The sequence below is a fragment of the Coregonus lavaretus genome (genome assembly GCF_964263955.1).
Source record: "Coregonus lavaretus genome assembly, contig: HAP1_SCAFFOLD_1579, whole genome shotgun sequence".
Taxonomy (NCBI): Eukaryota; Metazoa; Chordata; class Actinopteri; order Salmoniformes; family Salmonidae; genus Coregonus; species Coregonus lavaretus.
The window spans coordinates 59,230-72,441 of record NW_028166422.1 but is presented as its reverse complement, the minus strand read 5'-3'; the positions used below and the strand labels follow the sequence as shown (position 1 = coordinate 72,441).

At 45.2% G+C, this 13,212-nt stretch overlaps 1 protein-coding gene across 1 annotated transcript; it reads left to right on the top strand.

Annotated features, from left to right (window-relative positions):
- The first annotated feature begins 1,245 nt into the window (after nucleotides 1-1,245).
- LOC311114744 (uncharacterized protein) lies at nucleotides 1,246-12,225 on the top strand. Its single transcript, XM_084189980.1, has 6 exons — nucleotides 1,246-1,561; nucleotides 2,428-2,559; nucleotides 4,479-4,540; nucleotides 4,910-5,019; nucleotides 8,471-10,116; nucleotides 11,247-12,225. The coding sequence occupies exons 1-6, from the start codon at nucleotides 1,384-1,386 to the stop codon at nucleotides 11,369-11,371; spliced, it is 2,253 nt and encodes a 750-aa protein (XP_084046106.1). The 5' UTR covers nucleotides 1,246-1,383; the 3' UTR covers nucleotides 11,372-12,225.
- The last annotated feature ends 987 nt before the right edge of the window (nucleotides 12,226-13,212 follow it).

Below are 13,212 nucleotides of genomic sequence, written 5' to 3'. Positions count from 1 at the left end.
TGAATGAGTAGGTGTTCTAAAACTTTTGACCGGTAGTGTATATCTGACCCTAACCCTAACCCAACTATATCTGCCGAACACACAGGTTAGACTATTATACTGAATGATTTACTGCAGTATTTAACCACCTGCAGAAAATACCCCTTGAAAAATGGATTTTAGGTTAATTTAGGTCAAGTTTTGATTAATACAATATTTACCCATATTGATCTTTCCTATCAGCTTTTACATACACTCCAGACTTATCTTAGATAAACTAGATCTAGAATAATATTTTATTAATCCATACAAGATGGAAATTGGTCTTCATCTGTACCCAACCCCTCCGATACACCACACACACACACACACACACACACACACACACACACACACACACACACACACACACACATTCGGTCTAAAGATATTTTGCCCAGTTAGAGTGTGTGACCTTTAGCAGTCAGCGTTGGACCTCAGTACGGTCAGGACAGGGTCATGTCTCCACATCAGTGTGATGAGGGTAGTGACACATTACCACCATGTTTGCATAGAGATTCAGAGCAAACACAGTCCTGGGCCCATATCCACAAAGCCTCTCAGAGTAGGAGAGCTGATCCAGAATCAGTATTGCCCTTTTAGCTCATAATGAATAAGATATAATTTGGACAGGGGGACCTGATCCTAGATCAGCACTCCTCCTCTGAGACGTTGTGTGGATATGGGCCCCAGGGCTTCAAGTGGAGCATCACTTCCCAAAGCTGATAGCATGCGGGACAGTCAGCTCAAGTGCCAAAAGTAAATGAGGTATTGGTTGGGTTTATCACTTTAAAGAACCAGGTAGTGTGAAGTTTCACTCTATGGCTGATTGCACATGACACGGGCTTGTTTTGTACTAGGCTATTTTATGTATTGTCCTGAACTTTCTTTCTGTTTTAAATGCTGTTTTTTATTTTGAGAGCTCTGGTGAGATGGCCAATGTATTGAATACATATGGACTATGGCAAATTAACTTAAATAAACGTGAACTTTCTGCTACACAAAGCAGGTTCGTTTTCTAACATATTTCAGCATCACTTGTAAATACAACTAGTAAACATCCTAGTTGCCATAGACCTTATGTTACACAAAGTGAGGAAAATCGAAAAACTGACCTCAGTTCAGTGTCTGGGGGCAACTTCCTTTTTGTAGAGGGAGCTGGTAAGGCGCTATTAACAAATCAGGTTCATGCATTTGGCGTGACGTCACACAACATCATGGCGGCGTACATGCTGAACACAAACACAGCACACTTTTACCCACAAAGATAAGCAATCGGATAATGACAAACGATTCAATTTGCGTTTAAATGGGCAAGTAATCGACCGTTCATCAAATGATGAACAAGAAAACTGACGACGAAATATGCCGAACCCAAGAAAGCATGACCCTCCCACTGGCTCAAATGACTTCAGTGAAATCTGGAGTCGTGTTTACAAACTTTCTCAAAACAGGTTGAGAACAAACAAATCGGGTAAAAGCCAGAAACTGACACCTCAATCTTCACCTTCTGTCAGGAAGTCACCACATTCTCGTTCTAAAGGTAAGATGGTGGCTAAAAGTGCACGGGAAAGGTCTTGCTAACCAGCTAGTTGGGTAACTAACAACAGTTAGACTCGAGCTAATTTGGCCAAACTTGCGTGTAGGTTGCAGGATAAACAGCTCTAACGTTAATTAGCTGGCCAGAGACGTAGCTAGCTAGCTAGTTAGAAGTAGTTAGCTAGCCAGGACCACGTTCAGTTGCCAAACGTTCTCGGAACATTGCAGATAGAAATGCCATGTATATAGCTGATGTGATTCCTCATTCCACATGCCACAGGCATGTTTGATTTACACAGACTATTTCTATCTGAGCGTTCCAAAACGTTGCCTCCTGCTGAACGCGCCCCAGGTGTAGTTTATTAGGATCACCATTAGCTACAGCACATGCAGCAGCTACTCTTCCTGGGGTCCACATAAAACGTACAGATAAATTACTAAGTACAGAACAGTTATAGACAATGACATTATATATACAACATTACAATAAGAGTTTTATATATTAGAAAGACACCAAGAGACAACAAAAATACGATTTACACACTATTCATATATACATATTCATATTCTTATATACAGTTAAATGAGCTCGTTAGAAAGAGGAGAGGCGCTGTGATACAATGTTTATTTTATTTTTTTTAATCCGTTTTTTTAAAGCTAAACTAACTTTTTGCCTAAGTAACCTCTGGTGGCAGAGCATTCCACGATGACATGGCTCAATACATAACTGAGCAATGCATTAGCTCCTAGTCGCTCCTCACGCTCTGATGCCGTCCCTATGGTGCGCCAGTGTGACCAGGTAGAACCCGTTGTTGTTCACCTATCTAGTATGTCTAGCGACCCCCTTACAGATAATCTCGTTCCCACCAGATTTGGAGACCCCCAAACGGCGAGCGAGGGGCAGATACACGGGCTTAAACAACACTGCTGATTCCCCTGGGGATGGAGATATTTCGCAAGACATCATATGGGACCCGGCATCACCTACTCCTGCTAGAAGTGGTATGATGGTGTTGTTAAGTCACGTGATGAGCAAAGGCTTATTAGCTTTAACATTAACATCACTTTTTCCTTCATTCGTCCTCCTACTCATTCTACTCACACCTATCAGACCATCATGTGTCATCCTCAATCCACCCATCTTTTTGTTCTCCTTCTCAAAGCCAGCACATGATGGTGTCTTAGTTGATATGAGGTCATGTTTAATTCCCCCACAGATCACATAGCCTACATATAGGCTACTTAAAGTTTCCGCTAGTGGCCCAAAGTGATTGTGACTACTATGTACACTACCAGTCAAAAGGTTTAGAACACCTACTCATTCAAGGGTTTTACTTTTTTTTTAAAAACTATTTTCTACATTGTGGAATAATAGTGAAGACATCAAAACTATGAAATAATACATATGGAATCATGTAGTAACCAACATAGTGTTAAACAAATCCAAATTTTATATATTATTTTTTATATTTGAAATTCTTCAAATAGCTACCCTTTTCGTTGATGACAGCTTTGCACACTCTTGGCATTCTCTCAACCAGCTTCATGAGGTAGTCACCTGGAATGCATTTCAATTAACAGGTGTGCCTTCTTAAAAGTTAATTTGTGGAATTTCTTTCCTTCTTAATGCGTTTGAGCCAATCAGTTGTGTTGTGACAAGGTAGGGGGGTATACAGAAGATAGCCCTATTTGGTAAAATACCAAGTCCATATTATGGCAAGAACAGCTAAAATAAGCAAAGAGAAACGACAGTCCATCATTACTTTAAGATATGAAGGTCAGTCAATATGGAACATTTCAAGAACTTTGAAAGTTTCTTCAAGTGCAGTTGCAAAAACCATCAAGCACTATGATGAAACTGGCTCTCATGAGGACCGCCACAGGAAAGGAAGACCCAGAGTTACCTCTGCTGCAGAGGATAAGTTCATTAGAGTTACCAGCCTCAGAAATTGCAGCCCAAATAAATGCTTCACATAGTTCAAGTAACAGACACATCTCAACATCAACTGTTCAGAGGAGAGTGTGTGAATCAGGCCTTCATGGTCGAATTGCTGCAAAGAAACCACTACTAAAGGACACCAATAAGAAGAAGAGACTTGCTTGGGCCAAGAAACACGAGCAATGGACATTAGACAGGTAGAAATGTGTCCTTTGGTCTGGAGTCCAAATTTTAGATTTTTGGTTCCAACCGCCATGTCTTTGTGAGACGCGGTGTGGGTGAACGGATGATCTCTGCATGTGTATTTCCCACCGTAAAGCATGGAGGAGGAGGTGTTATGGTGTGGGGGTGCTTTGCTGGTGACACTGTCTGTGATTTATTTAGAATTCAAAGCACACTTAACCAGCATGGCTACCACAGCATTCTGCAGTGATATCCCATCTGGTTTGAGCTTAGTGGGACTATCATTTGTTTTTCAACAGGACAATGACCCAACACACCTCCAGGCTGTGTAAGGGCTATTTTACCAAGAAGGAGCATGATGGAGTGCTGCATTAGATGACCTGGCCTCCACAATCCCTCAACCAAATTGAGATGGTTTGGGATGAGTCGGACCGCAGAGTGAAGGAAAAGCAGCCAACAAGTGCTCAGCATATGTGGAAACTCCTTCAAGACTGTTGGAAAAGCATTCCAGGTGAAGCTGGTTAAGAGAATGCCAAGAGTGTGCAAAGCTGTCATCAAGGTGAAGGGTGGCTATTTGAAGAATCTCAAATATAAAATATATTTTGATTTGTTTAACTATTTTTTTGGTTACGACATGATTCCATATGTGTTATTTCATAGTTTTGATGTCTTCACTATTATTCTACAATGTAGAAAATAGTAAAAATAAAGAAAAAGCGTTGAATGTGTAGGTGTTGTAAACCTTTTGACCGGTGGTGTAAATGTGGCAACAGAAGGCTAACTGTTCCTTATTCTCCAGAAGGGCCCAGCAACACCAGAGTTGTTGAGATATCAGACATCGTCAATCGGATCGCCCCTAAGGTCAGTGTATAAAACGTGTTCACCGTCTCACTGAGGTCCATTGATAGTTGCTGGCTGGCTGCAGCACCGACATGTTTTTGAATCATCGTGTGTTACTGTGGATATAAAGGCCTTGTTATATAGAAATATTAAAATGTAAAAGACTGCATTTCACTGTGTTGATTTATTTCAGTGGATGCAAAGATATACACTCTAAGTGGATGTGATACTGCTTTGAAGGAAGACATTCTAAATATGGTACTTCTCGAAGCACTGGGGGCTAAAGCCTGTGCCCATGCTTGACACATTGGTTTTTCTCACAACTCCAAAATCTTTAGGTTGGTCACAGCACACAAACCAGCTGTTATATAGCATGTGTTCCTTTTCCAGGATGCCCAGCATGTCTCTGTGGATAGTCCTCTGCTCCAGTGGATTGGGGACAGTGCTGTCCCCTGTACTCCAGAGGTACGCCCGCCCAGAGCCAGGAAGAAATCCACTCGGTGAGTGAACTACAATACTGCACTTGTACAAATCAAATTGTATTTGTCACATGCGCCGAATACAACAGGTGTAGACCTTACAGTGAAATGCTTACTTACGAGCCCTTAACCAACAATGCCTTTCAAGAAATTGAGTTAAGAAAATATTTACTAAATAAACTAAAGTAAAAAATTTGATAAAAAGTAACACAATAAAATAACAATAACGGGGCTATATACAGGGGGTACCGGTACCGAGTCAATGTGCGGGGGTAAAGGTTAGTCCAGGTAAATTGTACGTGTAGGTAGGGGTAAAGTGACTATGCATAGATAATAAACAGCGAGTAGCAGCAGTGTAAAAACAAAGGGAGTGGTGTCAATGCAAATAGTCCAGGTGGCCATTTGATTAATTAATTAAAGTCTAATGGCTTGGGGGTAGAAGCTGTTAAGGAGCCTTTAGGACCTAGACTTGGCGCTCCGGTACCGCTTGCCGTGCGGTAGCAGAGAGAACAGTCTATGACTTGGGTGACTGGAGTCTTTGACAATTTTTTGGGCCTTCCTCTGACACCGCCTAGTATATAGGTCCTGGATGGCAGGAAGCTTGGCCCCAGTGATGTACTGGGCTGTACGCACTACCCTCTCAGTCGGATGCCGAGCAGTTGCCATACCAGGCGGTGATGCAACCGGTCAGGATGCTCGATGGTGAAGCTGTAGAATGTTTTGAGGATCTGGGGACACATGCCAAATCTTTTCAGTCTCCTGAGGGGGAAAAGGCATTGTCGTGCCCTCTTCACGACTTTCTTGGTGTGTTTGGACCATGATAGTTTGTTGGTGATGTGGACACCAAGGACCTTGAACTCTCAACACGCTCCACTACAGCCCTGCCGATGTGAATAGGGGCGTGTTTGGCCCTCCTTTTCCTGTAGTCTACGATCATCTCCTTTGTATTGCTCATGTTGAGGGAGAGGTTGTTGTCCTGGCACCACACTGCCATGTCTCTGACCTCCTCCCTATAGGCTGTCTCATCGTTGTCGGTGATCAGGCCTACCACTGTTGTCGTAGGCAAACTTAATGATGGTGTTGGAGTCGTGCTTAGCCATGCAGTCGTGGGTGAACAGGGAGTACAGGAGGGGACTAAGCACGCACTCCTGAGGGGCCCCCGTGTTGAGGATCAGCGTGGCAGATGTGTTGTTGCCTGCCCTTCAGGAAGTCCAGGATCCAGTTGCAGAGGGAGGTGTTTAGTCCCAGGGTCCTTAGCTTAGTGATGAGCTTTGAGGACACTATGGTGTTGAATGCTGAGCTGTAGTCAATGAACAGCATTCTCACATAGGTGTTCATTTTGTCCAGGTTGGAAAGGGCAGTGTGGCGCGCAATAGAGATTGCATCATCTGTGGATCTGTTGGGGCGGTATGCGAATTGGAGTGGGTCTAGGGTTTCCGGGATGATGGTGTTGATGTGCGCCATGACCAGCCTTTCAAAGCACTTCATGGCTACAGACGTGAGTGCTCCGGGGGGTAGTCATTTAGGCAGGTTACCTTAGTGTTCTTGGGTACAGGGACTATGGTGGTCTGCTTGAAACATGTTTGTATTACAGATTAGTTCAGGGAGAGGTTGAAAATGTCAGTGAAGACACTTGCCAGTTGGTCCGTGCATGGTCTGAGTACACGTCCTGGTAATCCGTCTGGCCCCCGCACTTGTGACTGTTGACCTGTTTAAAGGTCTTGCTCACATCGGCTACGGAGAGCGTGATCACACAGTCGTCCGGAACAGCTGGTGCTCGCATGCATGCTTTAGTGTTGCTTGCCTCGAAGCGAGCATAGAAGTAATTTAGTTCATGTGGTAGGCTTGCGTCACTGGGCAGCTTTCTGCTGGGTTTCCCTTTGTAGTCTGTAATAGTTTGCAAGCCCTGCCACATCCGACGAGCGTCAGAGCCGGTGTAGTAGGATTCAATCTTAGTCCTGTATTGACGCTTTGCCTGTTTGATGGTTCGTCTGAGGGCATAGCAGGATTTCTTATAAGCATCCGGATTAGTGTCCCGCTCCTTGAAAGCGGCAGCTCTAGCCTTTAGCTCGGTGCGTATGTTGCCTGTAACCCATGGCTTCTGGTTGGGATATGTACATATGGTTACTGTGGGGACGACGTCGTCGATGCACTTATTGATGAAGCCAGTGACTGAGGTGGTATGCTCCTCAATGCCATTGGATGAATCATGGAACATATTCCTGTCTGTGCTAGCAAAACAGTCCTGTAGCGTAGCATCCGCGTCATCTGACCACTTCGGTATTGAGTGAGTCACTGGTACTTCCTGCTTTAGTTTTTGCTTGTAAGCAGGAATCAGGAGGATAGAATTATGGTCAGATTTGCCAAATGGAGGGCGAGGGAGAGCTTTGTATGCGTCTCTGTGTGTGGAGTAAAGGTGGTCTGGAGTTTTTTCCCTCTGGTTGCACATTTAACATGCTGGTAGAAATTAGGTCAAACTGATTTAAGTTTGCCTGCATTAAAGTCCCGGCCACTAGGGGCGCCACTTCTGAATGAGCATTTTCCTGTTTGCTAATGGCCTTATACAGCTTGTTTGTGGTGGTAAATAGATGACTACGAAAAATATAGATAAACTCTCTTGGTAGATAGTGTGGTCTACAGCTTATCATGAGGTACTCTACCTCAGGCGAGCAAAACCTCGAGACCTCCTAAATAGACACACACCCCCACCCCTCGACTTACCAGACGTAGCTGTTCTGTCCTGCCGATGCATGGAAAACCCAGCCAACTATATATTATACGTGTCGTTGTTCAGCCACGACTCGGTGAAACATAAGATATTACCGTTTTTAATATCCCGTTCGTAGGATAGGCTCGAACGGAGATCATCCAGTTTATTCTCCAGTGATTGCACGTTGGCCAATAGAACGGATGGTAGAGGCGGGTTACCCACTCGCCGACAAATTCTCACAAGCCACCCCGATCTCCTCCCCCTGTACTTCCGTCTTTTCTTCACGCGAACGACCTGGATTTGGGCCTGGTCTCGGAGAAGCAGAATATCCTACAAGTCGGACTCATTAAAGAAAATATATTCGTCCAGTTCAGGTGTTCTGATATCCAGAAGCTATTTTCAGTCATAAGAGACGGTAGCAGCAACATTATGTACAAAATAAGTTACAAACAATGCGAAAAAACACACAAAATAGCACAGTTGATTAGGAACCCGCAAAATGGCAGCCATCCCCTCCATTATGATATTAAGACATGATATTAAATCACTTGTGTAATCAGGTTGACAAGTTGAAAACCTTTATTTAAGATGTAAAGTTTATTTCTCTTCCAATAGTTGTTTGTCTTATTCCAGTAATTATCTTTATCAGATCATTCTTGCAGTCTGATATTTTGCTAGTGCTTATACTAGTTTTTTCAAAGGTTCCTCAATATAGTTATTATGCCTTCCTTGTTCATATCTCCTCTCCTCTCCTCTCCACAGGAAAAGCTCAGTGGATGACTTGATGCAGCTGGCCAGGCAGTTTGACATCAACATGCACCAGCAGGACAGAGAGAAGAAGAGTGCTGAACACACAAACAATACCATAAACAACAACAACAACAACAGGTACGGGGAGGAACCCAAGTGCCCGACAATAATGACGTCATCAGCCCATCAGGTAGAGGCGGAGCTTAACGCTCTGTTCGACGGGCCGACGCAGCGAATCACCGGACGGCTCAGCCAAGGGTCGACCGCCTCCACCTGTTCTCAGGAAGTCAAGGTTCAAGTTGGGGTCAGCCATCTCACTGCTGATGACCTCATCAAAGAGTGGGAGGTCAAGCCTGGCGGGGGAATCCCGTCTGGTCCTACGGCTCGTACTGGTGAAGAGGTAGTAGGACAGTGGAACTCCACGACCACTGTGGCGAAAGACGAGGACTTTGACTGGGAGGATGATGACCTTCTCAACGACCCTATCGTGTTGGAGATCACCCAGAATCCTGAGGGGCTGAAAACGCCAGCCCCCAAACCCAGCAGCTCACTGACTCTGAGCACTGACAGAGACAACACACAGCTGGTAACAGATACAGAAAAGACCCTTCCACCCCCACCCTCCTCTGCTACCTCTAATCCTACCGGTCTGCACTCTCACTCTGTCTGGAAGGGGACAAGCACACACCCTCAACCTTCAGACAGAGGTGTCCTCACTGGGCCATGTCCTAAACTCAAGCCCACCAGCAGAAGCACTTTCCTGCTGGAGCCCAACCCTTGTTTCCAGGTGAGTATGGCTCCGACAAGCAAAGAAGCACCCAGACCCTGCCTCACTGTTGGAGAGGCCCAACCTGAGAGACCCAGGCCCGGCTTGTCTGCGGCGGGTAGGTGCCCCAGTAGAGACTCAGAAGGGAAGGCTGAGGGGGTGAGCAAAGCCACAACTCCAGCCTCACGTGGAACCCCAGCCCCAGTCACTGCTCCGGCCCAGGGCTCGGCTCCCACCCAAGCCACGGACTCCACTTTCAAAGACATCTCAGATGAGGACCTCCAGTCCCTGTTTGACTCTGAGTCGCTGTGGAACGACGATGAAGGTGACGATGACGAACTGCTGTATCAGGTGTGTGACGACGTGGAGAGGATCTCCAACAGTCAGCCCCAGTCCGGGAACGCTACCGTAACGACGGACGCCACGGAGGTCCGCGTCCAAGAGAGCAAACCGAAAGCCCCTCCAACCGCCCCTCTGGCTATAGCGAGAGAGGGGTCTATGACTATGGATAGGGCTGTAGGTGCTACTAGCAATAGACAGTCAACCACCCGCTCCAACTCAGCACCAGGGGACAGGAGCAGCACCCCTGTGAACTTTCAGGGATGGAACATTCTAGTGAAAGCAGGAAATGTTGGGGTTGGACATCATACAGTCATGTCCCAGAGCCATCCAGGCAGTGGGGAGGGTCTGGGCAAGCTTACCCAGCTGAGAGGTGCTCCAGGCTGGGGAGCACTTGGCCTAGGATCCCTTGGAGTTACAACCTTCCAAGCAGAGAACTCAAAGACAGTCATGCCACGGACAGTTTCGGCAAGAACCCTCCCAAACTCAAATTCCCATCATGCATCATCGTTCAAGAGACATCTCTCGGACTCGGATGCCATCGGCAACAAAGGTGAGCTTTTTACCCCCTAAAAAAGCAAAACAAAGGTGAGCTTTGTTTGTGCATGTGACCCCCCCGCCACTTGTCGGATTAGCTCCAATATTACATTAAATGTTGCCCCTAACAGTACATGAGGCCAATCAGGAAGTTTACTCAAAGTGTTATCCACTTATCGCTGGAAGTCAAGCTAGTCCAGTGTACTGAAGAGAAGAGCTCCCCATAGTCAGCCAGTGTAGGCAGGTTTTAAACTTGTCAAGTACATGACAAACCACATCTAATGGAGACGGTCAAGTTTACTGAAGAGATGGCTATTGGGTCAGGGCCCTGAGAGGTTAGGAGGTAAGTCGCTCTGGATAAGAGCGTCTGCTAAATGACACAAATGTAAATGTAAAGAGATGGCTATTGGGTCAGGGCTCTGAGAGGTTAGGAGGTGAAGAGATGGCTATTAGGTCAGGGCTCTGAGAGGTTAGGAGGTGAAGAGATGGCTATTGGGTCAGGGCTCTGAGAGGTTAGGAGGTAAAGATATGGCTATTGGGTCAGGGCTCTGAGAGGTTAGGAGGTGAAGAGATGGCTACTGGGTCAGGGCCCTGAGAGGTTAGGAGGTGTACTTTAGAACTGAAGAGATGGCTATTGGGTCAGGGCTCTGAGAGGTTAGGAGGTGAAGAGATGGCTATTGGGTCAGGGCTCTGAGGTTAGGAGGTGTACTTTAGAACCGAAGAGATGGCTATTGGGTCAGGGCTCTGAGAGGTTAGGAGGTGAAGAGATGGCTATTGGGTCAGGGCCCTGAGAGGTTAGGTGGTGAAGAGATGGCTATTAGGTCAGGGCTCTGAGAGGTTAGGAGGTGAAGAGATGGCTATTGGGTCAGGGCTCTGAGAGGTTAGGAGGTGAAGAGATGGCTATTGGGTCAGAGAGGTTAGGAGGTGTACTTTAGAATGGAAGAGCTTCATTTTCTATTCAATGATGTCTTTTCAAAGTTGGAAAGGCTGAGTAAATGTTTGAATGTATTAACTTTTTGTGCATGAAAATGGATACACTAATTGTCTGTGCTTTTTATCTGTCAATTACTGTAGGCACATTCTGTCTTTTAAGCTTTTCAATCGCAGTCAGAGTCTTATTTCCTTGTAATCTTATTTGTTTCTCAGTGTTTGTCAGCAGCCAGATGACAGGGAGATGCACAGAGGAGGAGATTGAGAGGAAGAAGCAGGAGGCCATAGCCAGGAGAAGGTCCAGGCAAACCTCCCTAAAAGCAGGGGGACTTCCTCCATGACTAAGCAATGCATTCTACTGACACTAGATTAATACACAGTAAAACAGAATATCAATAGAGCTATCCTACGCTAGGTAGGTACCATAAACATTTCTAACGGTTTCTTCACAGAACGCTATCGGTTCTACTAGAACAGTGTTGCGTTACGGAGCTAGACTGCTCGACACACACGCATACACACACACACACACACACACACAGACCTTATCTCTGGTCTCTACTGGAGATGAATTGGTTTCTGTTGTTTGAGAGCTGCTGCACTTGTTTAGCTGCTTATAGTCTCACTATCGTTGACTTTCTGGAGGTCACTGAAAAGTTGAGTGGAATATACAGTAGCAACACTAAATCTGGACTCATTGCAAGCGGCTGGCTTGTAATGGCTTTACAGCACGTCGAAGGAGATTAGTGAAACTTTTTTACACTTGAATCTGTTGACATTCCAAGTAGATAATGAGTCTGCAGATCATCTTGATGAACATGTGAAGATCTGTTCTACCGTCTTCCAATAGTGTCTTTCAGTTGAACTGTAGGTCCATAACTCAGTACATTATAGTTCATCATGTTTACACTGCATGTGTTGACATGTGGGATATTAGGGCCGTGTGTTTTACACCTCAGCCATGAGAATAACACCAACACTAACCAGGTTTCCATCAGCCATGAGAATAACACCAACACTAACCAGGTTTCCATCAGCCATGAGAATAACACCAACACTAACCAGGTTTCCATCAGCCATGAGAATAACACCAACACTAACCAGGTTTCCATCAGCCATGAGAATAACACCAACACTAACCAGGTTTCCATCAGCCATGAGAATGACACCAACACTAACCAGGTTTCCATCAGCCATGAGAATAACACCAACACTAACCAGGTTTCCATCAGCCATGAGAATAACACCAACACTAACCAGGTTTCCATCAGCCCTGAGAATAACACCAACACTAACCAGGTTTCCATCAGCCATGAGAATAACACCAACACTAACCAGGTTTCCATCAGCCATGAGAATAACACCAACACTAACCAGGTTTCCATCAGCCATGAGAATAACACCAACACTAACCAGGTTTCCATCAGCCATGAGAATAACACCAACACTAACCAGGTTTCCATCAGCCATGAGAATAACACCAACACTAACCAGGTTTCCATCAGCCATGAGAATAACACCAACACTAACCAGGTTTCCATCCAAACTTTTTATGCCAGTCGGAGAAAAAAATGTCACGACAGGCCTGATGGAAACAGGCGGCAGGTAGCTTAGTGGTTAAGAGCGTTGTGCCAGTAACCGAAAGGTCGCTGGTTCTAATCCCCGAGCCGACTAGGTGAAAAATCTGTCGATGTGCCCTTGAGCAAGGCTCTTAAACCTAATTGCTCCTGTAAGTCGCTCTGGATAAGAACGTCTCCTAAATGACAAAAAAATAAATAAACAAAATACGCTAGACAAGGTGGGATATTTTTGTTTCTGTAAATTCATAATGCGAGAAATGGCGGTGGAAACACCTTTATGAGCAAATATTGATATAATAACCATCATATAGCAGTAATCTTGGAGTCACGCGATGACATGTTGTGTGGTCCTCCCACTATGACTCAGGAAAGCATGCAGTTTATTAGGCTACAGATGAAATAAGTTATGATGAACTTCACAGGGTGGTGAAAGGGCAAGGTGATGAGCTTGATGCTCCTTTCCAATAAATATCGAGGGTCTTATTCTGGTGACATGATGATCGATGCTTGGCTGCCATTTGACAAATAAATAAAAATCGAGCTCTTTTGTCCGGAATAATCTCATCATATAGGCTATAGCCGCCCTGTATCTGTGAGCTGTT

Coding starts and splice junctions, on each gene's coding strand:
- LOC311114744 (XM_084189980.1), top strand. CDS start 1,384: ATGCCGAACCCAAGAAAGCATGACCCTCCCACTGGCTCAAATGACTTC. Junction 5,020..8,470: donor GCCAGGAAGAAATCCACTCG/GTGAGTGAACTA, acceptor TCCTCTCCACAG/GAAAAGCTCAGTGGATGACT. Junction 10,117..11,246: donor GGATGCCATCGGCAACAAAG/GTGAGCTTTTTA, acceptor TTTGTTTCTCAG/TGTTTGTCAGCAGCCAGATG.